At 36.5% G+C, this 25,989-nt stretch overlaps 1 protein-coding gene across 7 annotated transcripts in view; it reads right to left on the bottom strand.

The window, feature by feature from the left end:
• Nlgn1 (neuroligin 1) overlaps positions 1-25,989 on the bottom strand; it is an 899,700-nt gene that overhangs the window by 691,894 nt on the left and 181,817 nt on the right. For 5 of the 7 annotated variants that reach the window (XM_058586176.1, XM_058586178.1, XM_058586177.1 and 2 more), the window contains exons 2-3: positions 11,338-12,150; positions 10,835-10,894 (exon numbers count right to left, since the gene is read on the bottom strand). In XM_058586176.1, coding sequence (XP_058442159.1) covers positions 10,835-10,894; positions 11,338-11,830 — 553 coding nt within the window. In that variant the 5' untranslated portion in view covers positions 11,831-12,150. The remainder of the gene's footprint in view (positions 1-10,834; positions 10,895-11,337; positions 12,151-25,989) is intronic. The other 2 variants (XM_058586179.1, XM_046466875.2) reach the window with 1 other exon arrangement.

Genomic DNA, 25,989 nt, shown 5'->3' with positions numbered 1-25,989 from the left:
CACCCCAATTGGAGTAGGGGCAAAGCAGAGCCTCCACCCGTGCCCGAAAGGTGGGCAGATCTGCGACAGACCAGCGGGACAGGCCCAGTGGCCTGCTGGTACGACAGACACGTCACCCCAATTGGAGTAGGGGCAGAACAGAGCCGCCACCAGCTCCCAGAACAGGCCCAGTGACCTGCCGGCGTGGTAGCCACGACACCCCAATTGGAATAAGGAGAGAGCAGAGCCGCCGCCCGCACCTGCAGGAAAGATACGCAAGCAGTATGAAAAGACAAGGAAAGAAAGGACCACAAGCAATGCAGGTCAACGCAACTTTAGAAGAGGTAACAGCTGCAGCAGATGGAATGTCAGATAAAGAATTCAGGATATACATGCTTCAGATGATCTGGAGTATCAAGGAAGACATTAAACAGCAAAATCAGACAATGAAAGATCACTTCGACAACGAATTACGCAAACAAATCCAGGAAGCAAAGGATCAACTATACAGGGAGATAGAGGTTATAAAAAACAAGCAATCAGAAATCCTAGAAATGCAGGAAGCAATAAACCAACTTAAAAACTCAATGGAGAATACTACCAACAGAGTAGAACACTTAGAAGATAGAACATCAGACAATGAAGACAAAGTATTTCAACTGGAAAAGAACATAGACAGCTCAGCAAGACTGTTAAGAAACCATGAGCAGAACATCCAAGAAATATGGGATAACATTAAGAGACCAAACTTAAGAGTCATTGGGATACAGGAAGGTACAGAGCTCCAAACCAAAGGAATGAGCTGTCTATTCAATGAAATAATACAAGAAAACTTCCCAGACTTGAAGAATGAGACAGAATCCCAAATCCTAGAAGCCTACAGGACGCCGAATGTGCAAAATCATAAGAGATCCACACCTAGACACATTATAATGAAGATGCCCAACATACAGAATAAGGAGAGAATTTTAAAAGCTACAAGAGAAAGGAAGCAGATCACATTTAGGGGCAAGCCAATCAGGATAACAGCTGATCTTTCAACACAGACTCTGAAAGCTAGAAGATCCTGGAATAACATATTTCAAACACTGAAAGATAATGGGTTCCAACCAAGAATTGTGTATCCAGCGAAATTAAGCTTCAGGATGGAGAATGAAATTAAAACCTTCCACGATAAACAAAAGTTTAAAGAATTCGCAGCTAGAAAACCATCTCTTCAAAACATCCTAGCCAAAGTATTACAGGAAGAGGAAATGGAAAATAACAATGAAAACCAACAGTGGGAGGTAGGACAGTAAAGGGGGGGGGAAACAATCAAAGAGGAAAACAAACAATGTTTAGTAACAGAAATAAACAAATATGGCTGGAAGAACAACCCATATCTCAATAATAACCCTAAATGTTAATGGCTTAAACTCACCAATTAAGAGACACAGGCTAGTAGAATGGATCACAAAACAAGACCCAACAATATGCTGCCTACAGGAGACGCATTTGATAGGAAAAGACATACATAGGCTGAAGGTGAAAGGTTGGGAAAAATCATATCACTCATATGGACTTCGGAAACAAGCAGGCGTGTCCATACTCATATCAAATAAAATAGATTTCAAGCCAAAGTTAATCAAAAGAGATAAAGAGGGACACTACATACTGCTTAAGGGAACCATACACCAACAAGACATAACAATCATAAATATTTATGCCCCAAACAATGGTGCAGCTATGTTCGTCAAACAAACTCTTCTCAAGTTCAAGAGTCTAATAGACCACCATACAATAATCATGGGAGACTTCAACACACCTCTCTCGCCACTGGACAGATCTTCCAAACAAAAGTTGAATAAGGAAACTATAGAACTCAATAACACTATTAATAACCTAGACCTAATTGACATATATAGAGTATACCACCCAACATCAAGCAGTTACACTTTTTTCTCAGCAGCACATGGATCCTTCTCAAAAATAGATCATATATTATGTCACAGGGCAACTCTTAGACAATATAAAGGAGTAGAGATATTACCATGCATCTTATCTGATCATAATGGAATGAAACTGAAAATCAACGATAAAAGAAGGAAGGAAAAAGCATACATCAATTGGAGAATGAACAATAGGTTATTGAATGATCAATGGGTTATAGAAGACATCAAGGAGGAAATTAAAAAATTCTTAGAGATAAATGAAAACACAGACACAACATATCGGAATCTATGGGACACATTGAAAGCAGTTCTAAGAGGAAAATTCATTGCTTGGAGTTCATTCCTTAAAAAAAGAAAAAACCAACAAATAAATGATCTCATACTTCATCTCAAAATCCTTGAAAAAGAAGAGCAAAACAACAGCAAAAGAAGTAGAAGGCAGGAAATAATTAAAATCAGAGCTGAAATTAATGAAATCGAAACAAAAGAAACAATTGAAAAAATTGACAAAACTAAAAGTTGGTTCTTTGAAAAAATAAACAAAATCAACAGACCCTTAGCGATGCTAGTGAAGAGAAGAAGACAGAGAACTCAAATTACTAGCATACGGGATGAAAAAGGCAATATCACAACAGACACTTCAGAAATACAGAAGATAATCAAAAACTATTTTGAATCCTTATACTCCAATAAATTAGAAGATAGTGAAGGCATAGATAAATTTCTTAAGTCATATGATCTGCCCAGATTGAGTCAGGAGGATATAGAAAACCTAAACAGACCAATATCAATTGAGGAGATAGAAGAAACCATAAAAAGACTACCAACTAAGAAAAGCCCAGGTCCCGATGGGTATACAGCAGAATTTTACAAAACCTTTAAAGAAGAACTAATACCAATACTTTTCAAGCTACTTCAGGAAATAGAAAAGGAGGGAGAACTTCCAAATTCATTCTATGAGGCCAACATCACCCTGATACCTAAACCAGACAAAGACACTTCAAAGAAAGAAAACTACAGACCAATATCTCTAATGAACCTAGATGCAAAAATCCTCAATAAAATTCTGGCGAATCGGATACAAAAACATATAAAAAAAATTGTACACCATGATCAAGTAGGATTCATCCCTGGGATGCAAGGCTGGTTCAATATACGGAAATCAATAAATGTTATTCACCACATCAATAGACTTAAAAACAAGAACCATATGATCATCTCGATAGATGCGGAAAAAGCATTTGACAAAGTACAGCATCCCTTTATGTTCAAAACTCTAGAAAAACTAGGGATAACAGGAACATACCTCAATATTGTAAAAGCAATCTATGCTAAGCCTCAGGCTAGCATTATTCTGAATGGAGAAAAACTGAAGGCATTCCCTCTAAAATCTGGAACAAGACAGGGAGGCCCTCTCTCTCCACTTCTCTTCAACATAGTTCTCGAAACACTGGCCAGAGCAATTAGACAGACGAAAGAAATTAAAGGCATAAAAATAGGAAAAGAAGAAATTAAATTATCACTATTTGCAGATGATATGATTCTATATCTAGCAGACCCAAAAGGCTCTACAAAGAAACTATTAGAGCTAATAAATGAATTCAGCAAAGTGGCAGGATTTAAAATCAACACGCATAAATCAAAGGCATTCCTGTATATCAGCGACAAATCCTCTGAAATGGAAATGAGGACAACCACTCCATTCAAAATATCTTCAAAAAAAATAAAATACTTGGGAATCAACCTAACAAAAGAGGTGAAAGACTTATACAATGAAAACTACAGAACCCTAAAGAGAGAAATAGAAGAAGATCTTAGAAGATGGAAAAATATACCCTGTTCATGGATAGGCAGAACTAACATCATCAAAATGGCGATATTACCAAAAGTTCTCTATAGGTTTAATGCAATGCCAATCAAAATCCCAATGGCATTTCTTGTAGAAATAGAGAAAGCAATCATGAAATTCATATGGAAAAATAAAAGACCCAGAATAGCAAAAACAATGCTAAGCAAGAAGTGTGAATCAGGCGGTATAGCGATACCAGACTTCAAACTATACTACAGAGCAATAGTAACAAAAACAGCATGGTACTGGTACCAAAACAGGCGTGTGGACCAATGGTACAGAATAGAGGACACAGAAACCAATCCACAAAACTACAACTATCTTATATTTGATAAAGGGGCTAAAAGCATGCAATGGAGGAAGGATAGCATCTTCAACAAATGGTGCTGGGAAAACTGGAAATCCATATGCAACAAAATGAAACTGAATCCCTTTCTCTCGCCATGCACAAAAGTGAATTCAAAATGGATCAAGGAACTTGATATCAAATCAGAGACGCGCCGTCTGATAGAAGAAAAAGTTGGCTACGATCTACAGTCGGTGGGGTCGGGCTCCAAATTCCTCAATAGGACACCCATAGCACAAAAGTTAATAACTAGAATCAACAAATGGGACTTACTCAAACTAAGAAGTTTTTTCTCAGCAAAAGAAACAATAAGAGAGGTAAATAGGGAGCCTACATCCTGGGAACAAATCTTTACTCCTCACACTTCAGATAGAGCCCTAATATCCAGAGTATACAAAGAACTCAAAAAATTAGACAATAAGAGAACAAACAACCCAATCAACAAATGGGCCAAGGACCTGAACAGACACTTCACAGAGGAGGACATACAGTCAATCAACAAGTACATGAAAAAATGCTCAACATCTCTAGCTGTCAGAGAAATGCAAATCAAAACCACCCTAAGATACCATCTCACTCCAGTAAGATTGGCAGCCATTAGGAAGTCAAACAACAACAAGTGCTGGCGAGGATGTGGGGAAAAGGGTACACTTGTACATTGCTGGTGGGACTGCAGATTGGTGCAGCCAATTTGGAAAGCAGTATGGAGATTTCTTGGAAAGCTGGGAATGGAGCCACCATTTGACCCAGCTATTCCCCTTCTTGGTCTATTCCCTAAAGACCTAAAAAGAGCATGCTACAGGGACACTGCTACATCGATGTTCATAGCAGCACAGTTCACAATAGCAAGACTGTGGAACCAACCTAGATGCCCTTCAATAGACGAATGGATAAAAAAAATGTGGCATTTATACACAATGGAGTATTACTCTGCATTAAAAAATGACAAAATCATAGAATTTACAGGGAAATGGATGGCATTAGAGCAGATTATGCTAAGTGAAGCTAGCCAATCCCTAAAAAACAAATGCCAAATGTCTTCTTTGATATAAGGAAAGTAACTAAGAACAGAGTAGGGACGAAGAACAGGAGAAGAAGATTAACATTTAACAGGGATGAGAGGTGGGAGGGAAAGGGAGAGAGAAGGTAAATTGCATGGTAATGGAAGGAGACCCTCAGGGTTATACAGTGGAGGGGGTAGAGAGAGAGGAGGGGAGGGGAGGGGAGAGGTGGGGAGGGGGGAGGGTGGATGATGGGAAAGGCAGCGGAGCACAACAGACACTAGTATGGCAATTTGTAAATCAATGGATGTGTAACTGATATGAATCTGCAATCTGTGTATGGGGTGAAGGTGGGAGTTCATAACCCACTAGAATCAAAGTGTGGAATATGATATGTCAAGAAATTTGTAATGTTTTGAACAACCCACAATAAAAAATTAAAAAAAAAAAATAAAAAAAAAAATAAAAAGGCAAATCGCGCAAATCGCAAAAAAAAAAAAAAAAAAATTCTTCACTGCAAGTGTGCCCACACATTGCTGGAAGCTACAGAAATCTCATCGGGCTCCAAGAACCACTGCATGTGATTAGCGAGTACTTCCATTTCCAGCTTTCTTCTTCCAAATTGGAGTGTGAGGGAGCTTGGGCAAGGCCTGGGACCAATGGACAGGGAATGGGAGCGAGATTGCCTTGCTGGGCTTTCTATCCACCCACTGTACTCCACCACCCTAATGAACCCCTGGGTGAACCAGAAAGCTTTGAAAAATGGCAATCAGCTCCAAATGGGAGGTCTGGTGCTCTGAAGACAAAGAAACTTTAAATCTAAACTAGTAACCCTATAAAACCAGCTAAAGATTTGGAGGAGTAATAAACATCTCTCTGCTAAAAAAAAAAAAAAAAAAAAAAAAAAAAAATCTTTATCTTCTCTATCACAGCTACTTCCAAATTCATATCTCTGCCTAGACCTTTCCTGAACTTGGTAGCACAAAGTTGCTTCAGGACACTGGTTTCTTGATATATTCACTGGAGTATCTGAATATCATCTCAAATTTAACATGTCCAAAACTAAACTTACCACCTTTCCACTGAACTAGTTCATAAATCATTTTATATTCCTTTTCCATCCTAATTGATGGTAAGTGTATTCTTCCACTTATTAAAAAAAAAAAATCTAGAATTCTTTCAGAGCCTGCATCAAGTTGATCAAGAAATATGATATTCAAAATATGTGGAGAATTTACGACTTTCATCATCATACCCTGGTTTGGGCCTGGACCATGATCAGATCTTGCTGGAATACAACCCCCTTCTCCCGTTTTCCCCATTTCTCCATGTTCTCCCATGACCTACTATCAATACACTGGCCAGTCTCTTTTTAAATCGGAACATTCTGAATCTTGTTCTCTTTCTCTCCCCATCCCTTTTCCAGATATGATAGACTCCTAATTGTTCTTTAAATGTGCAAGACAGAATGACACACTAATAGCCTTCCACTAGTTCTCAGTTTTGCTCTGTCCCCAGATATCTACCTCATTTCCTTCATTTCGTTCCTCCAAAAAGGACTACCCTGACCACATTAATTAAAATTACATTCACCCTCCACATAGGCATTCTCTTTCCTCCATACTCTGTTATTCTTACCCTTATTGCACCTTTTCAATTTAGTTGTTTATTGTGTTTATTGTTTATAATCTGTCTTTACACACTAGGCTATAAGCTTCAGGAAGACAGGGATTTTTTTTTCCTCTTTTGTTCAGTGATTTATCTCTTAGGCCTAGAGTAATAATTAGTACAGAGTAAGCACCCAATAAATATTTGTTAAATGAATAAATAAATTAGTTAGAAATGTATGAGCCAGAAAGAAGAGGATTCTGGAATATAACCCCCTTTAAAAAGCCTGAACACCTTGACAGTGATATTAGTCATTTTTACACACATTAATTAGGGAAAAATAAGTCCCTGTGTTAAACAAACAACCAAATAACTCCTAAATTTGTGGGAAATATCCTGAGCAAATTCAGTGTCACCTCAAGTAAAGATGGTTAAGAGGTTAAAATAATCCTGAAAATCAAGAACAAAATGCTTAAGAAGTGCTGAATTACACCACAGCATCTATAAACATTCCAAGTTTCTGAATAATAAAAATTGGGGTAAATGAAAGAGTGGGTTAAAGTCTCATGACTATGGAAATGAGAAGTCTATATTCATTTCAGAAGATATATGCAAATAATAGTCAAAGTGCTGCAGGAATACAAGGCTGCACAACTCTGAAGTATCCAGGAGCCAATCAATTTGTTTTTGATTCTCTGGGTCCCCTGTTCCTCTTTCTAATGTTTACTGCCAAGTATTTGACCACCTTGCTGTTTGTCAGCAACTCTCACAAGACTCTCACAAGTAACCTGGAGAAACAAAGGGAAACTTAGACAGCTAAAGCTACTCCTTGGTAGCAGCCCAAAAGGACTATTTGGGGATTTTAGTCCAGAGAGTAATAAAAATATATGTACATTAAAAGCATTCACTAAAATGGGTACCATTCATGCTTTTGGAAATCAGTTACTCAGCGTGGCTTGGCCCAATTCAATTAAGGTGAATTGTCTGTTTAAAATACTGTCAACTGACAGAATAAAAAGAACTCTTGATGTGTTTGAATGTGCAAAGGAAGAAAGAAGAGTGAAGAGATCCATGCTTCTGCAACAGGATTATCTACAGGAGTAAATTTAACATAATGGAACCTTTTCTAACATGGGCAAGAATTAGAAGAATATACCTCTACCTTTAATAGCAGTAGAAACTGGGTGGAAATAACTGCTTCTCAGAACCTATTTACTTATTGGTAAAATGCATACTAATATACTTTTCTCACGAAGTTGTTGTAATGCTTAAATGGACAAATTATGCAAAACACCTAGAATATAAAGGCAAATATCTTCCCCTTCCAAATTTGAGTTTCTATAATACTATCCGCCTGTTTGTGCAAGTGTTGATAGTCATCTTATTCTAAAAATTCATTCTACTTTTCAATTTTGCAAGGATAAAACCCTGAAGAAATATCGAGAGGGTAATTAACATATGGCTAAAACTATCATGGGAAATATAAAAAGATAGATTAAAATGTGCAACTGGGACCTGTTTTAGAATGAGAAGCAATCTATGGATAAAACTGTTTCTTTTCTTCAAATGCACAGGAAAATATTATAAAAACTCTATTTAAAAATTATAATATGGTATCTTGAATGAAGGAGAATATTTTCTTCCTTTTGTATAAATCAGAGTGCAGAAAATGCATGGCTCTTTGAAAAATTACTTGAATGTAAGTTCCATGGAAAGAGGATTCTTTTTGTTTGTCTCATTCATTGCTGACTCTCCTGAATACTACAAGGGTTATAATTGGCAATTAGGAAGTAGTTCTGAATGAATTCAGATGCACACACTATAGTGTACTTGGCACAGGAATAGGGGTCCATCTGCCTCTTGCAAATGACTGTACATACTTTACAAAAAGAAAGGTAAATAATAACAAGCCAGAATTACTGGCCTCAAGAAAAAGGACAACACAACTACTCTCACAGTTCCTGAACCACCATTTATAAACTTCTGGAATTCTGCTGAGGAACTAATAATCCATATATGGTATTTATTAGCATATGCATAAATGGATATGAAATGACTAATAATTTCTTGAAACAGGAAAATAATGATTTCTGGAAGTGACCAAAATAGACACTCTATAGTAGAGAAGAAAGAATAAAGATTTGGGCAGAAAAACTTTCTGCTACTCTAAAGCCAACTCTGAAGTTGGTTATTATGTATTTTAAAAATGCTATTTGTATGGAAAAAACATATTTAAATTCTTTGCTTTTCATATTTGGATAATATACAAAGAGCAAATAAGTGACCAGAACCTATTTAAAGTAAAAGGATATATTAAATTCTAAGCAAAATAATTAAAAAAAAATGTTCAAGTAATAATATATAAAAACACAATAGTTTTGGACTGTAAACCATAAAGAGTCAAGCAGGCATCTATAGATATTGTCCCCAGTCCAATTATAAATTGGTTCAAAGTCTGCCAAGATAAGTAATATAGCCTACACACCTCTTTGCCAACTGTCTTATAAAGCAGATGGAACCAAAAATCCAAAGAACAGTGAAAAATGAAGTTTTAAGAAATCCTTTTCTCTCTGAAGTTGTATGAGAGGAAAGGTCACTTTCTAACTTACTAGCTTAACTTTTGATGCCATTATCTTTTTCTTGATCATACATATTTTTATGTATTATGCTCTATTTATGCATTCTTCAATTGCATCTTTATTTATGACTTTGTGAATCAACATCTTTGTGATAGGAGGTGAAAGTCACTTAGCTAATTACACATGCCTGATAAGCTGCATAATAATAACTACTGCAGTATTGTACATTAATCGGAGGCATGTAAATTACTGCAGTTATTTTCATTGGGGGAAAAACAAAAGACTTGTTTTTAGTTGTTTAAAACACCCCTGTTGCCTTCATTTCCACCTTCATAAGTGTACTGTGCTTTTAACCCAAATTATAGCATCATGTTTAAAAAATGGAAGTTAAATTCCATTCTACCAGTAGTACCAAAGAAACAAGAGCAAGAACAAAACAAATGTCGATTTAAGGCAAATACTTCTGATCCCAGTTGAGAATTTTGTCATTTGAAGTGTCTTTCACATAATGCAATCCCAGTAAAACAGAACAGTTTAGACCCTCCCTGCCCCACAAGGATACAGTAATGAAATCTGACTTGGTCCAGCCCGGAGTTTAGAAGTGCATAGAGGGAGAGAGAGAATATGCAGCACTAGAATATTAATATGACTTCTGTATGAAGATTGGAAATTCTACAAAGTTATGAATAAGGTCAAAATAACACTTAGGTGATTTACTGTCATAGAAAATCTTCCTCTCCTATGAGTGATTTACGGAATGTTATATAAAAACAGAGTGTGGACCAGCTACATTCAGATGCAAGCTTGCAGCTGTCAGAGTCTACATTTGCTCAATCTGGCTAGAGGATGATTTGAAGGTTGATTTGATTGTAGCTTCTGAATCATGTTCTTCTCTATGTTTTAAATTGTTTAACATAAATATAAAAATGTTAAAGTAATTTGAAGACAGTCAATATTAAATATAAAAATCCCGTTCCCTTTTGGAATTTTAACTGCAAATGAAAAGGCTCTTGGAAAAAATATTACTTAATAATGCCAATTGCCCACAATTATGGTCAATTTACCCTGATGAGGAGAAAGTTCATAGGATGTTAGAAAGGAGCTAAGAATAAACAAATACATAAATAAAACTCTGTACTGAACTGATGCATTTGAGGAGGAACACAGATCTGAATCTCTTTAGAAAGAATTCAGAAGTCAAAACTGATCAGGTAGTGGGGAGCACTGGGTGTGTTCCTTGCAGGCAACACAATACCCTGAGTATCTCCTTCCCCATAAGCAAACTCAAAGCAGAGATTGAATTCTTGCCGATGCTACCAGCACTACAACATAAGGCATCATCAATGAGCTATGCCAATGTTATTTACTCAGCTGGAGCTCTCCTCAACCATCTTCCTATTCCCTGCCGAACTTCATCAAATTCCAAATATCACCTAATCATTCACTTCCCAGCATCAGCAGATCATCCTTACAGAAGAGAGTGTCTCGTTCTTCTTTGGTAAGCTTTTTACCCATTTTTTAATTTTCACTTTTATACATACCTCCTTTTCTACATATTTTCTTGCCGGGTTTTCTGGCACATTCCTTGGATATTCTTTTTACTGAAAAATGAATAGAAGACTAGAAAATAACATGGCGCTCCATCACAGACCGCCGGAACATGCAACACCACTATCTATCTTAATACGCTCCTGCATTTACTGAGTGCGAAAGATCCCCAATTTGTTGAGCCTGCACATGCAATGAGGAAATGTTGATGCATCTTCTCAGAAGTCATTTGGTAGGAAATGGAAATTAGGAGCCCATTTCTACCTAAATATACGTGCTGTGGAGGTAAGAAAATGAGTAGGCACAGGAAAAAAAAATAACAGATATACTGACACACATAAACAGAAAGAGCGGCATGCAAGCATGTAAAATATGTCTACATGCCGACAGGAAAAGCCATGCATACTACCAGTACACATCAAGTAATATTGTTAGAATAGAAATAAAATATATATCTACATATATAAATCTCCCTGTTTTTCCTGCAAAAACTCACCATCCTCAGTTGGGACATATATGTTTAAATAAAGGCAGTCTTCACTCTGGTCTTGTACATACGAAGAAACCACATCCAAGTTATTGGTAAACCACACAGGAAGCATGACTTCTGGCAACCTGCCATCAATGATATTCTGGGGACACACAGGAGCAAACTGAGTGGCATTCCTGACATCTGACCAGGGAGATGGTGGTTCTGGAGGCTGAAAACGATGTTCTCCTGTTGGTGGAGCTGCATACGGAACTCCAAGAAACTGAATAACAGGCCCCAAAATTTCATTATTGAGTTCTTTCTTAATCCCTCTTATCTTGCCAAAGTTGGTTGTCACCAGTGGGTCCACATCATCCAATTTTTGTGAGAGCACATGGGCAGCCTGAATTAAACATCCCAACAAACAGAGAGTCAAGGAGGCGCCCAATCCCCTGTGTACCAAGCATGCCATCACTGCTCTCCAAACGTAATCTGGCCACATGCATCTGGGCCGTGCCATGATCCCACATTAGTTGTCTAGCTGTCTGGTTACAGTGAGGCAAATGTATTTATATCCACTGGAGACGGACTGTATAATGGTATTATATGCCTCCAATTCCTCAAAAGTGAGCTGGTCAGGAAAAGTTCAGAACACTCTTCATGCAGCAAGTATCTCCCATTGATTTCACATGTATTGAGGCAGCATCTTCAATCATCTCTATTTATCAGACCATATCCTATTGACCATTCTGTTTTCCATAGTAGCAACTTGGTGAGGGTGGCCATTGACTGTAGATTTCCCTCTTATAAATCAAATCCAGTTAGCTGCAGGTCTATATCCTAGAGAAAATGAGAATAAATCATTAGTATGAACAAGCTGAAATAGACAGAGTGATAACTAGATGTTGTATAAGCTATAGAAATACATTAATAGTGGCTAGAGTCAGGTAAGTTAAATACTACCATGGGAAAATTATGGTTTGATGTGAGATGACAAGTGAAATAACTGATTATTAGATTATTGAGAGCTTGCCTGCTGACTTTATACACACCGAAATGGAAGCAGGCCTTGTCAAAATATATGGTTTCAGAAGCATTTCACAGTGAAGTATTTTTAAAATACTGAAGGTTAGGTGTGAAATTTCCCCTTTATTGATAATACAATCACTTCAAGTGACTACAAAATTAATCAACAAACATGTTCAAAATTAGAATCCAATAGCAAAAAAAAAAAAATTTTAAAAAGTTGGTAGCATATAAATGGAACATAAACTCCCTAAGAATGATTGTACATATTGAAATAAATACAAGCAAAACAAACTAAATGTGCTTCCCAATCACCATGCTTAGAGAAAAAAAAAAAAAAAACAAAACAAAGGTGATGTCCAAACAGGAAAACAAACGTGAGTTCAGCTATGATTTTAAGGACAGCTACCTCCTAAAGTCAAGTTCATTGCTCTCTTTCAGAAGTCTGCATAAAATATTGATCATTGAGCCTCTACTGTTTATATAGACTCAAGAATTCAGAAGAGAATATATCACTGGACACAATTCAAAGAAGGAAGAAAAAGTTAGCATCATTTCTTTCGGCAGACCAAAGTTTCGCCAGCTATCTATATATATTAGGTAACAATAAATTTGCAATGTGTAAATGAATTTCTGAGTCAAAGTCAATATGTTTTAAATTACAAATTTTGTTCTTACCATTTGCTAGAGATCAAAGGAAGAATATTTTAAAAAGTCTCGTAATTCAAAAGAACAATCATGCTTAATCATGGCATCTTGCATATTAACACTAATCAAACACCTAACACTGTTTACCCAGTTCAACTTAAAATGCATCAGAATAAGCTGTGACATTCCATGAATGCAATTCACAGGATATCATGCAGCTCCGAAAATTTGTCTTTTCTTGTTCAAGCAACCCCTTAGAGTGCTTACTTTGAAAATAACAGTGTTGATTTGTATGAGAGGTGGTTCCATCCTGTCATATTATGGGAAGATTCCTGAAGAACTGCTGGTTTAGCAGTGAGACTACCCTGACTTTGTGTTATTTAAAAGAAGATTGTAATAACTATATAGGGCATCAGGAGATTTGGTTCTGTCCTGGTGTTCCTTTAGCTTTGAACAATCCATCACAGAAGGCATAAGAAGATAAATGTCTTTCTTCGAGTATACTTCAGTCTGTGTCAATTCTCATACTTTGGCTGTGAAAGCACATTACCATACAAAGACAGGCTTAGACCCATCCTTCTTATATCACAGAACAATGGCATTCATGGAAGAGTTAGCTACATAAACCTATTTCCATAAGGAATATACTATGCTTACTCTTGTTCAGGATTGTGGGGGGCCACAGCACAACTGAGTCTTTCCTATTTACCTTTTGGTGTTTAAGAATAACCATCTTAACAAATAAGACAGAGAACCTGCAGTGAAGCCTTGAAAGTCTCCATCAACCATCTTTTATTTAGCCTAATTTCCAAGTACAGTGATTTCCAAAAGTTCTTGACATAATCGGCATCTCATTAATAATAAATACTCATAGTTATTGACAAAGTAACACACCATTTCCAATACTCACAAATCTTGAACTGTGTTAAAAAGAAAGAAGCTCTTGTTTCTCACTGGTATAAGATCTTAACACAAATACAGGCAATTCTCATATTACCAGTAGATTGGCCTATCAAGCCACATGGCATGGATTGGCATGGAATGGTGAATTTTCAAATTGTTGACTCTGGCTTCAGAGGTTACCAAAATATCCTATTTTACATGCATATATATATAGAGAGAACTATAGTATTTGCCCCAAAAGTTTTTCTGGAAATCATTATTTGATTCTAAAGTATTTAAAATTGAATTACAAAAATGGTTATTTATGTATATTCAAAATATAGAGGTTAGTAAATATTCTGATAATATTATAGAAACAGGAAATGTTAAATGATCTACCCTATTCTTCCAAGTCTAATACAAAAATATAGCCTGCTCTGCCTGGCACAGTAGTGCGTGCCTGTAATACCCAAGGATTCAGGAGGCTGAAGCAGGAGGATCACAAGTTCAAGGCCAACCTGAGCAACTTATTAATTTGCCTCAAAATAAAAAATAAAATGGACTGGAATGTAGCTCAATAATATACATACCTGGGTTCAATTACCAGTACTGGGAAGAAAAAGAAAAGGCCTCTTTAAATTACTGAAATATTAAAACATTACATGCCTACATATAAAGACTCTCCAGTTTGCTAACAGTTTCTATTTTTTTTCCTATTTATTGGTGTTTCCTAAGTATATTCCACATTATCAGCTTTCATGGATTCACATTTAGTTTATAACAATCCTATGAAATGGGTTCAACTGTTATCCCCTTTTTACTCATGAGGAACTGAGACTCAAATGTTAAATGCCAAGGTCTCTCAACCAGTCAAGAACAGATCCAGGAGCCAATTACCATCTGATTTAATAGCCATTCTCTTGATCATTTCATGATTTGGTCTCTCAATTTACAATTATCACTTTTAAAAAATTTGATTCCAGATCCTAACCTATTTAAAAATGATTACGAATAATGTTTATTTATGTATATTCAGAATATAGAGTTCAGTGAATTATCAGGTAATATTATAGAAACATGGAATTTTAGATGTTCTACCTTATTCTTAATGGGAGTATCCATTTGATTGTGCTAATTTTTACCTTGTTTTACTCTAGATATAATACAATCATATATGTGATTATACAAGATCATGTTAAAAACAATCTATATAATAATTTGGCTGCTTTTAGTATTTTAAAAAACCCTCAAGACCCAAATTCATGACAACCTAAATATCATTAATATATACTTTTAAATGAAATATGAAATATTTGCAAATTGGAATTCTATTGTCCCTGAAAATAAAGGATTGAGTCCTAAAATATCAGCATAGATAAATTTCAAAATTCTAGAACAAAATGAATGTAAGATTAGATTTAGTAAAATATTATTTAAATAAAGCTTAAGGTGTACAAAATAATACTATTTATTATTCACAGATACATAAATACATAATAATAAGAGAGTTACCATCCCCAGGTAAGTGAGAAAAAGAATGATATTAATTCTTGCAATTAATTAGTTAATTGACATATAAGATGAATAGCTCGTGATGAGGCTTTGAAAGGCCTACAATGAGCTACAGAAATTTTACAAAATCTTAATTTTTGATAGTGTTGGTGATATACACACACACATGTATTGTAATTATTATTTTTTCTATATTTTAAATATTTTTAAATACATTAAAACAATGGGATCAGAAAACTGTGGCTCACCCAGCCAGGCAATTCTCATATTACCAGTAGATTGGCCTATCAAGCCACATAGGACCAGCCTCCCCTGACTTCACAGTGAGCAGAGATACTAGCTCATATGTTCTTCATTATTTCTGCCCTTGAGGTAAAGAATGCATGGTCCTATTAAGATGATAAAATAAATAATAAATAATATTTGAAAGATCATCATAAATTGCAAGGTACTGACTGAATTGCATTAGCTCATTAAAATAGCTAATCCCTCAATTAGTTTGTTCCTTGGTGACCCGGATAAAAAGTAGAGAGAACCATCTGGAACATTAGATAATTGCAGTGAGTAACCACATTCATCCAATCTTTCATTCATTCAATGAAGTATTTATTAGGAGTTTACAATATGCAAGTTTTTGTGCTAAATGTACGGAGAATTTAAAGACCAATACAATTTCTTCATTGCTCCCAGGTAGCTTGTGATATTATAAAGGAATAAGTCCCATGAAATAATGGCCCTAATGCAAGATGGAAAGTGACATGTGTTCAATAAATACATGATGAAGGAGGGAAAGCAAGACCCAGCAGGAAGTCTCTAACTTATAACTTTCTATAGACTCATGTCTTTTAAAAAAATATTATCTACTTATTCTCTACTTTATTTTCAATATTTTTTTATCTGTTTGATTTTTTAATCCAAACTTTCCTTACTGAATTTTCAAGGATTTTGCACGTCTGTGTTTTTATATATTTATATTTATTGTAAAATCTATGGAAAATGCTATATATAGCATAAGCATGGTTAAATCTCAGTTGGTCCGGATTGAACAAGGTTCAACACCAGAGACACCTAAACTTGACGGTGACTCTCAGCCAGTTCTTTGCAATATATAGTTGATCCTTTTTACTCGTAGTGGACATGTTTAAAAAAGTCATCATGAACAATGAATTAGGGAATTATTGCTCCTTGGGAAAGCTACATATATATGTGTCTGTGTATGTGTTTATACTAACATATGTATGTACATATCTCACCCAGATTTTAGGTTATAACCTTAAATGTTTAAATCAACTCATCCCAATAGACTTCATCTTCTTTATTTTATAAAAGAAAAACTAAGGTTCAGAAGTGCTAAGTGCCTGAGGCCACCATACTATCAGGTGTGAGAGTTGGCATTCAAATCCCCTCCAATTGGACCCAGAACATAGCTCCTTGCCCTGCACTGTGCTGCCCCTCTACCATTCCCTCCTCCATTCATGGACCTGAAGGAAGCATGCATAGCATGGCCTTGTTTGACCTCACTGGAAATGGGCTCATAGGGCAAGTCAAAGATTTTGCTGCTTTGTCATTTCTGTGGAATGACAGAGAAAATGGTGTGAGTTTTGATTTTAGTTTTCCAAATAAATTTTATTGCATAGGCAAATTTGCAAATACAGAAATCAGAAATAATGAGGATCAACTATAATAACTAAAGAAAAATAATGTTTTATACCTAAAGGTCTATGAGTTCTTTTGAGGTCAGATGACACTAGCCTACCCTTGTCAATAGGGCTATGTAGCAATAATTGGATTTAGTAATGATAGTTTAACAAATAATTCAATTTAATAATAAATATTTTAGTGGAGAGTCATGGTTTTCAATGGTCAAATCTGGCCATACAATGTGAATGTGCCTATGTGACCAGCACTGAAGATTTTGGTTTCCTATATCAAGATGTTTTGAATGAACCCTGGTAGTGTTTCAAGACCTGGAGACAAAGGATCTCCTGTGGGTCCCAGTAGTGGAAGAACAAAGAAATTTGAGTCTGAAATTTTCTATTTAGTGTATATCCTTTTCTTGCTATTTTTGAACTGCATTCTAAACTGTTTGAGTCCCTTTATCAACTGAGCACTTGGAGTAACATGTAAAACTAGTTCACATATTAAGTACTTAAAAATGGGATGATTAAACACATGAATGTAATTTTTTAAAAAATGTTTGGTATCAAAAGGAGAGATGGGTTCCTCCACCTGCTGGATGAGGAATGAGTCCATGAACTGGAGGAATTTAAGATGAGCTTCAAAGACTGAATATTATGGCGACATGTGCTGGTGTCCCAGTGGACATGTTTTAAAAAGTCATTATGAATACTAAATTAGGGAATTATTACTCCTGGGCAAAGCCATATGATGTGTATGTGCGTGTGTGTGTGTTTATGTGTGTGTGTTTGTGTGTGTGTGTTTGTGTGTGTGTTTATGTGTACTAACATATATATGTACATATCTCATACAGATTTTAGATTATAATCTTAAATGTTTAAAGTAAGGAAATGTTGGGTTCAACAATAAAACCAAAGGGATCCCAAGAAGAGCGCAGATGTAGTTGAAAGAATGTGCAGTGAATACTGTGGTGTTCCCACTCTTTGGAGGCAGCTCACATCCCAATGATTGGTCCCTGGTCCCTATGCAAAGGTCTGGCCTCTCCTCAATGAAAAACAAGGGCCAATCCTGCCCCAACGCTCCCTGTGGGAATGGGCAGAGGTAGAGTTGATGGAAATTCCCTCACTCCCTGCTGCTAGTCCCAATGGCACATCCTAATAAGCTTCTTGAAGACAATCCTTTTTCTCAAACTCCCCCCCCCCTCCCGGGAAACCTGACATATGATAGAAAAGAAAGAAAATGCCTTGTTTGAGGAGGGTGTGATCTAGTTTGGCCAGAACACAGAGTAAATGAGGATGAGCATTGGATGAGGCTAGAAAGGCAGGCTGGAGCCAAATCAAGCAAGCCCTTCATTAAGAGGCTAAAGTGTTTGGATTTTATTCACTGAGTGATGAAAAGCCATTAAATATTTCCAGCAGGGGAAGAATATTATCAAATTTATTCACAGGAAAATTAAACTGGCAGGATTGTAGAAAAGGGATCTCCACAGCAGTGTGTCTCTACTCCACCCCAAGATGATTCCGATGAGATGAGGGAAGAAAATACTTCAACTTCTATTTACCATTCTTTGTTACATAAAATGAAATAAGAAGGAAATTAAGCTTTACTAATACAAGTGTTTGATTGAACATCAGCACGTTCTCATGGTTATGTGATGCAGGGCACTTGAGGTGTCCTTTGCAAGGTAGGTGGTCTGTCCTTGTCATCAGTGGCCCTTAATGGTTGGCATTTCATCCCAGTGTATGGTGGTGTGTTGGAGTTGACACCATTGGACAAACAGAATTATACAATTTTTATAAAGCTGTGATTAGAGTATCCTCACAAAGTGGGCTAGTGGATTGTTTTTCCCCATGAAATCAATGTAAATTAAAGGAAATACTAGTAAGTATTATCACAAGCCAAGATTAAGAAAAGAGTAGAAATAAAACTTTTGCCTACTTTCACTAAAAGCTCTTCCTCACCTACATCCCAAGATTAAGAACAATGAAAATGTAATCAGATGTAATAACAAATTAAGGAAAAAATTGGAAAACATCAAGAAGATAACTTGAAATATGGATTGGTCCATTTCATTAGTGTGAACTGTGTTCCAAGAATCTCTGTGCCTTGAGATGTTAGTCAAAGATGCAATTAGGGCATACAGATTTAAAAGATGTGTAAAAATACTGACTTGAAACGTATTTTTTTTAAAAATTTTCTTATTAATTTTTTATATATGACAGAGGAATACATTACTATTCCTATTACACATATAGAGCACAATTTTTCATGTCTCTGGTTGTATACAAAGTATATTCACACCATTCTTGTCTTCATATACGTACTTTGGATAATGATATCCATCACATTCCACCATCATTTCCAACCTCCCGCACCCTCCCTTCCCCTCCAACCCCTCTGCCCTATCTAGAGTTCATCTATTTCTCTCATGCTCCCCCTCCCTACCCCACTAAGAATCAGTGTCCTTATATCAGAGAAAACATTTGGCATTTGATTTTCTGGGATTGGCTAACTTCACTTAGCATTATCTTCTCCAAAACCATCCATTTACCTGCAAATGCCATGATTTTATTCTCTTTTATTGCTGAGTAATATTCCATTGTGTATATATGGCACATTTTTTTTAATCCATTCATCTACTGAAGGGCATCTAGATTGGCTCCACAGTTTAGCTATTGTGAATTGTGCTGCTATAAACATTGATGTGGCTATGTCCCTGTAATATACTGCTTTTAGGTCCTTTGAGTATAGAATAAGGAGAGGGATATCTGGGTCAAATGGTGGTTCTATTCCCAGTTTTCTAAGGAATTAAACTCCTTGTGGAAATGGGCAGAGGTAGAGTTGATGGAAATTCTCTCACCATGCACAAAACTCAACTCAAAGTGGATCAAGGACCTAGAAATTAAACCAGAGACCTCACATCTAACAGAAGAAAAAGTAGGCCCTAATCTTCATCATGTCACATTACGCCCCAACTTCCTTAATAAGACTCCTATAGCATAAGAATTAAAATCAAGAATCAATAAATGGGAAGGATTCAAACTAAAAAGTTTCTTCTCGGCAAAAGAAACAATCTGTGAGGTGAATAGAGAGACTACATCTTGGGAGCAAAGTTTTACCCTTCACATAACAGATAGAGCACTAATCTCTAGGGTATATAAAGAACTCAAAAAGCTAAACAGGGGCTGGAGTGGTAGTTCAGTGGTAGAGCGCTTATGTCGCAAGTGTGAAGAACTGGGTTTGATCCTCAGCACCAATAAAAATAAATAAAATAAAGATAAAGATAGATAGATAGATAGATAGATAGATAGATATCACCAAAAAAAAACCAAAACAAATAACCCAATCAATAAATGGGCCAAGAACCTGAACAGATACTTCTCAGAAGAGGATATATAATCAATCAACAAATATGTGAAATTTCTTTTTCTTTTTTTTTATTGGTTGTTCAAAACATTACAAAACTCTTGACATATCATATTTCATACATTAGATTCAAGTGGGTTATGAACTCCCATTTGGTGATACAGATACTTATGAAGACCTATATTTGTTGATTTTATATGTTTTAGGATTTATTAACAAAAAATACAGATTGTATGATCACAAAGGTATGAGGACCATACACTTCGTGAATGGATTCTGGGGGTAAAAACAATTTTACTCTCAGGTTCAGTTTGAAGTATCAGCTGTGTGCACCCACAGCTTCCTGAAATGACAATGATGACAACTAATATTAGAAATCACCAATTACTTGCCAAGTCCTGTCCAAAACACTTGACATGCTTCATGTCATTTAGTTTTTTTCAAGAGTTGATAAGGTAAGTATGCTTATTTGAGATGAGGAAAACAAGGCTTTAGGTGCCTAGATAACATTAACAAGTCTGCAAATCCAAGAAAAGCAGATTTCAAAATCAAATCCAGGACCTCCTAACTCCAGAGCACAAGCCCTGAACTGTTTCGGTACAGGATCTTTTGCTTTGCTTCCCATTGAGATCAATTCAATGAAGCCATATGCTCATCCAGGCTGAGGATTTGAGGAGAGTGGAACAGACAGAACATCAACAGGAGGGAATAAAAAAGGCTGCTGATCAGCTTTCTGGGGTTAATTAATAGGCATAATTTGCAGTAGCTCTGAACAGCGTGACATTAAAACTTTTTCCAACAATACTCTATAGCTTGAGGCAGACAGTAAGCGATAGAAACCAGGATTGGGGCAAAGGAATGATGGAATTCCAAGGGGCATCGTTTCCAAGAAAGTTCGAGTGTTGAGTAGATTATCTGATTGTGGAGGCAAGAAAATCCCAAAGGATAAAATAAATGCATATATCCTGCCATAAATATCTTTATCACCAGAAGGAAAAATATCAGTTAGGAATAAGGGTATACTCTCAGATGGGACTATCAAAGTTCAAGACTTTGGTTTTGTAGAAGTTTGAGAGATGCCATGGATAATGTTGTGCCATATGAGCATGTACCTACTGAAAACTGATGAGGTGACAAGTATATTCTTCCACGGTCATCATTTAGTAATAACTGGACCAATGGCAAACACCCAGGGAGCATGTGCTGAGGCTGAATATGAAACTAATTCTATTATCTCATTTAATTTTGTTCTAAATACCATGAAGTAGAGATCATTAGCATCTCCTTGTAACAGATAATTAAATCCAAGACAGAAACACAAAGCTACTGGAACATTCTTCAACAAAAGAAAAGCACAGTTTATGGATGAGGCAATTTCCCACAAATAGAAGGAGATATGGTGGATGAATTATCTTTAGAAAGGCCCTAAAGATAAACCTTGCCTCCTTCTCAGTTTCGCCCAGAGCTGCCTTCCAGGAGAAAGGGTGAGCAAGCCTCAGTAATTTCCCAAAGATATATATATCCCATTCTCAATTTCTCTGCAGAAAACATAAGTGGTTCTATTTGTTCCCTTTCCCCTTGGGCTACTTCTACTCTAAATGTACCTCTCCTGTGATGTAAGAAGAAAAAAAAAACAGAGAAAATCCAAATGTTATGGGGGAAAAGGCAAACTAAAACTTGACAGTAGCAGGAGAAACGAGTTTGTCAACAAAATATTTTAAACTGTAACAAGAACACCCAAAAGTACATTGTAGAGTTCATTCCTGGTAACAAACTCTTTGTGAATAAAGAATATAGGCAAACCAGACACTATTACCCTATGTACCTATAGGCTTACACAACGCGTGTGGTTCAACATCATGTCCAACCAGAGGAATGAAAAGTTATACTCTATTTGTGTATGATGTGTCAAAAGGTATTCTACTATCTTGTATAACTAATTAGAACAACAACAGCAACAACAAAGAATATAAACAGATGGCCCGGGCAGCGCAGGGAGCAGTGCTTAGTGAATGGGGCTCAACTTGCTCACAAGATCCTCATTTGGAGAATACTCTCCCCAACAGTTCTTGCCTGGAAGGACCCCAGATGGCAACCCTCATGGCCTGCCTCAAAGGTCAGTACTTTCCTCCCTGATTTTTCCAGACATAAAAATGCTCCCTTCCCTGAACCCTCCTAGCATCTATAATCATAGTCGTGCCTGAACCCACAGTGCTTTTTATCCCAGCAACTGATAATCTCAGTTTCCACCTGCAGTCTCACAATGGCAGGTATATAGTGCCAGGCATTGGAGAGGCATCGTGAACAAGATAAGGAGTGGTGCTGGTTCTTATGGAGGCTAAAATCCAAAAGGCATGCAAATGTTATGTAAACTACTTGCACACGTAACTGTTTAGTTACAAACGCAGTATTGAGAAAGATAAGACAGGTTGTTCTAAGGGTAGATTTAAGAATCTGGAGTGGGAAAGGTGATCATCTGGAGGAAATGATCTATGAACTGGGTTTTGAAGGATGAGTAGGAGTTGGCAGGTGAAGAACAGGATATCAGACAGAGGCAACCGGACACCCCAATGCTGAGGAGCCTGTGACTTTCCAAAGAGACCTGTGTGACTTGAGAGAAGAAAGGAGCATAGTCCTGAGAAGAAAAAGGAGTTGACAAGTGAAGAATTTGTAGGCCATTTTAGGGCTATAAGATGTCATCCCAAGTATGATGAAAATAAGGATAATCACAAGATAGACATAAGATTAGCCTCACTCTTTGAGAATAGAGACCAGGGTTATTGAATTGTTGGAATTTTAAAAATCATCCACAGAACAAGATATTACATTGTAGGTCCTCAGAAAATATTTCTTGAATGAGTGACCCATTAATTCATTGTACTATTTTCATCAATTAACACAGCCCTCATTTTGTTTATCCATCTGTGATGCCTGATCTCCATGGAGGCATGAGCTTAATTAGACTTGCAGCAAGAGGGGGAAGAGAAGAAGAGGTGGAAAAAAATTGCAGGACAATGAAAATTCCTTGCCATGCAGGGTGTGCACAGAAGACCGGATAGATCTACTGGTGACTGATTCCATTATTATTTGGCCAAAACCAGAATTAAAACATGCCATTAAAGCCTTTCTGACAAAACAAAGGAAAAGAGACCAAAGGGACAACTTTTCCTTCTGTGTTACACAACTGGACACTTCTGCTGTGACCATCCTTACAGCTAATTGCTATGTATTGAGAGTTTCTTGTTTGTCTGGATTATTTGGAGGAGGAGATAGGGGTTGGCGAAAAGCTATTTAACATGACCTATATACAATAAATTTTATTTTCCATTCACTTTGGATCTTCTCTCAGGTAGACTCTCAAATGTCAATTGCTAAGTCTAGAATCTCCTTAGGAATCCTGACTTCCAAATGATTAGGAAGGTGAAGGGGATGAGAGGGGCAAGGATTGATGAGACAGAATGTTTCTTAAAAAGTCATGGGCAACAGATTTAAAGTGTATGTAAAATACCGCAGCACATGTTTTTTAACACCAATTGGCGACCCTGTGCTCCCCCAGAAGAAAATGAATAATCACTCAAGAGTTTGGGAAAGACAGCCAGGTAGAGCTGATTACTTCGCTTGATATTAAATTGATGCTTTTGTCTGAAAGGGGCCACCTTTGGGTCACAAGTCATTGCTTCCAGAAGCAACTTAATTATGCCTGCCAGTACCCTTATAGAAAAACTAGCACAATGTAAGAGCAGTGCCACATTCTCAAATCACCCTTTAAGCTTATTTTGGTTTCTAGTGAGTTGCTGGTGCCTGGGAAGAGTGGAGAATTGCCATTCCTGTTGCCCTGCTTAATTAAAGCTCCTCTTTTTAAAAAAAATCCCTTGTTGCCAGAGAATAGCTACAACTTTGGCAGAGGCAATGCTAAGTTTCTGCGTATGGCTCGGTGCCAGGGTGTGTCAATCTTGACCCCTTGGAGGATGATTAGCAGAGAGAGGGTAGTTAAACCTTTGTTCAGTCCCAGGATTCTGCTGGAATTGGCAAGTACTATAGTGGCTATTGTGTAAGGAGTAACTGTCTACTAGGAGCTGGGCTAAGACCACCAACTCCTTTTACGTGAGGCACCAAACAGCAATAATGGCTTCCTGTCACTCCTGATCTAGCATAGAGCTCACCAGTGGCCAGAAGGGGAAAGGATATTACACTAGCAATCTTCCTCAGATAGCTACCTCTTTTATTTCCCCTTCATGTTACAACTCCATTAGAACAAATAACAGCAGAACTCAGAGCAATGCCCTGTTCATGGGCCATTTGTGTAATACACCATTAATAAATAGAATATTAACAAGAATTTAGCATATGCATGGAATATTAGTAGCTAAATGAACTCGCCACTTAAGCCAAGTTAAATAGTAGAGAGTTTGCAATACTAAATAGTAAAGATGAGAAACATTTTTCTAATCTTAAGATCTTAAGTGATTTAAAATCTTAAAAATTTTGGTGCTATGACTAAAATGTCAAACTTTGTTATGTTGCACAACTTACCTCAAACTGTGTTATATTTTACATCTCATGGTCTTCACCATTCATGTCCTACCTATTTGAAATAAGTTTCGGTAATTTCAAAGTTGCTGGAGATATCACGTTTTCCTCATGTACCTTTCAGTAAATTATAACAACAGAAATAACCCTATTACACTCATAAGTCTTACTTATATAATTTTTTAAGATAAAATATACAAACTAGGCACAAAGATTACTAAAAAGTTTCAGTTATGTAACTTTGGTTAAAATTCAGTATTTAAAATATGATCCTTTCTAATTTTAAAATACTGTACATCACTTCAAACTATCTGTGAATGCAAATAACTATCAATTTTATGCTTTAAAAAAAGCAAAAATGAAGAGACTAAATATTCGTGACATAAGGAGGCTGCATATTTAGTTGATAACTGTTGTGAGTGCTAGGGATAAACACATACAGCTTTGAACAAATCAACACAAAATTCCCATGTCATAGTGGAGGTTATGTAGACTACTACCATAGTAGCAGGTGAGTATTTAATATAGTCTCATCCTCATTCTTGTTATTAAAGATTACAGCTCTCAATAGTAAGAACTTTTGGCATGAGTCTCATGATAACATATGCATTAGAACTACTTGGCACAGTTAAAGAGGTAATGAAACTGGTGACTTTCTTTTTACCCCTAAGAAAAAGGATAGATAACAGTGTCACTTGTGTGTAAAGTTTTGGACAGCTAAGTAATATGGATTTAAATTAAAAATGACAGCTGTACTGACTTGAAACATAATGGTTGCTGAAGTGAGCCTTTTTTTCTTTTAGCACTATGGTTTCCTATTAAATGGCTCAAGTATTATTTTCAGGTGTGACTATTGTGACATATGTTCGTCAATGTCATATGCACTGACATTACTGTTAAGTAACAATAATTACTGTTTTCCTGCTTAATTCTGTCCTGAGTTAGGGGAGGAGGGCAGTGGTTGTCTTGTAGGGAAATCTTACAGTTGTGACAATCACAACTTGGTTTTTTATCAAATCAGTATTTCTTGATTCCCTTGGTGACCCTGTGGAATTTCCAAGCATAGTGAGTATTTCA

This window comes from Marmota monax, unplaced genomic scaffold, assembly GCF_021218885.2.
Source record: "Marmota monax isolate L192 unplaced genomic scaffold, Marmota_monax_Labrador192_F-V1.1 WCK01_AAM20220418_F8-fsc00074, whole genome shotgun sequence".
Classification (NCBI taxonomy): Eukaryota; Metazoa; Chordata; class Mammalia; order Rodentia; family Sciuridae; genus Marmota; species Marmota monax.
This window is presented reverse-complemented; position numbering and strand designations above follow the sequence as displayed.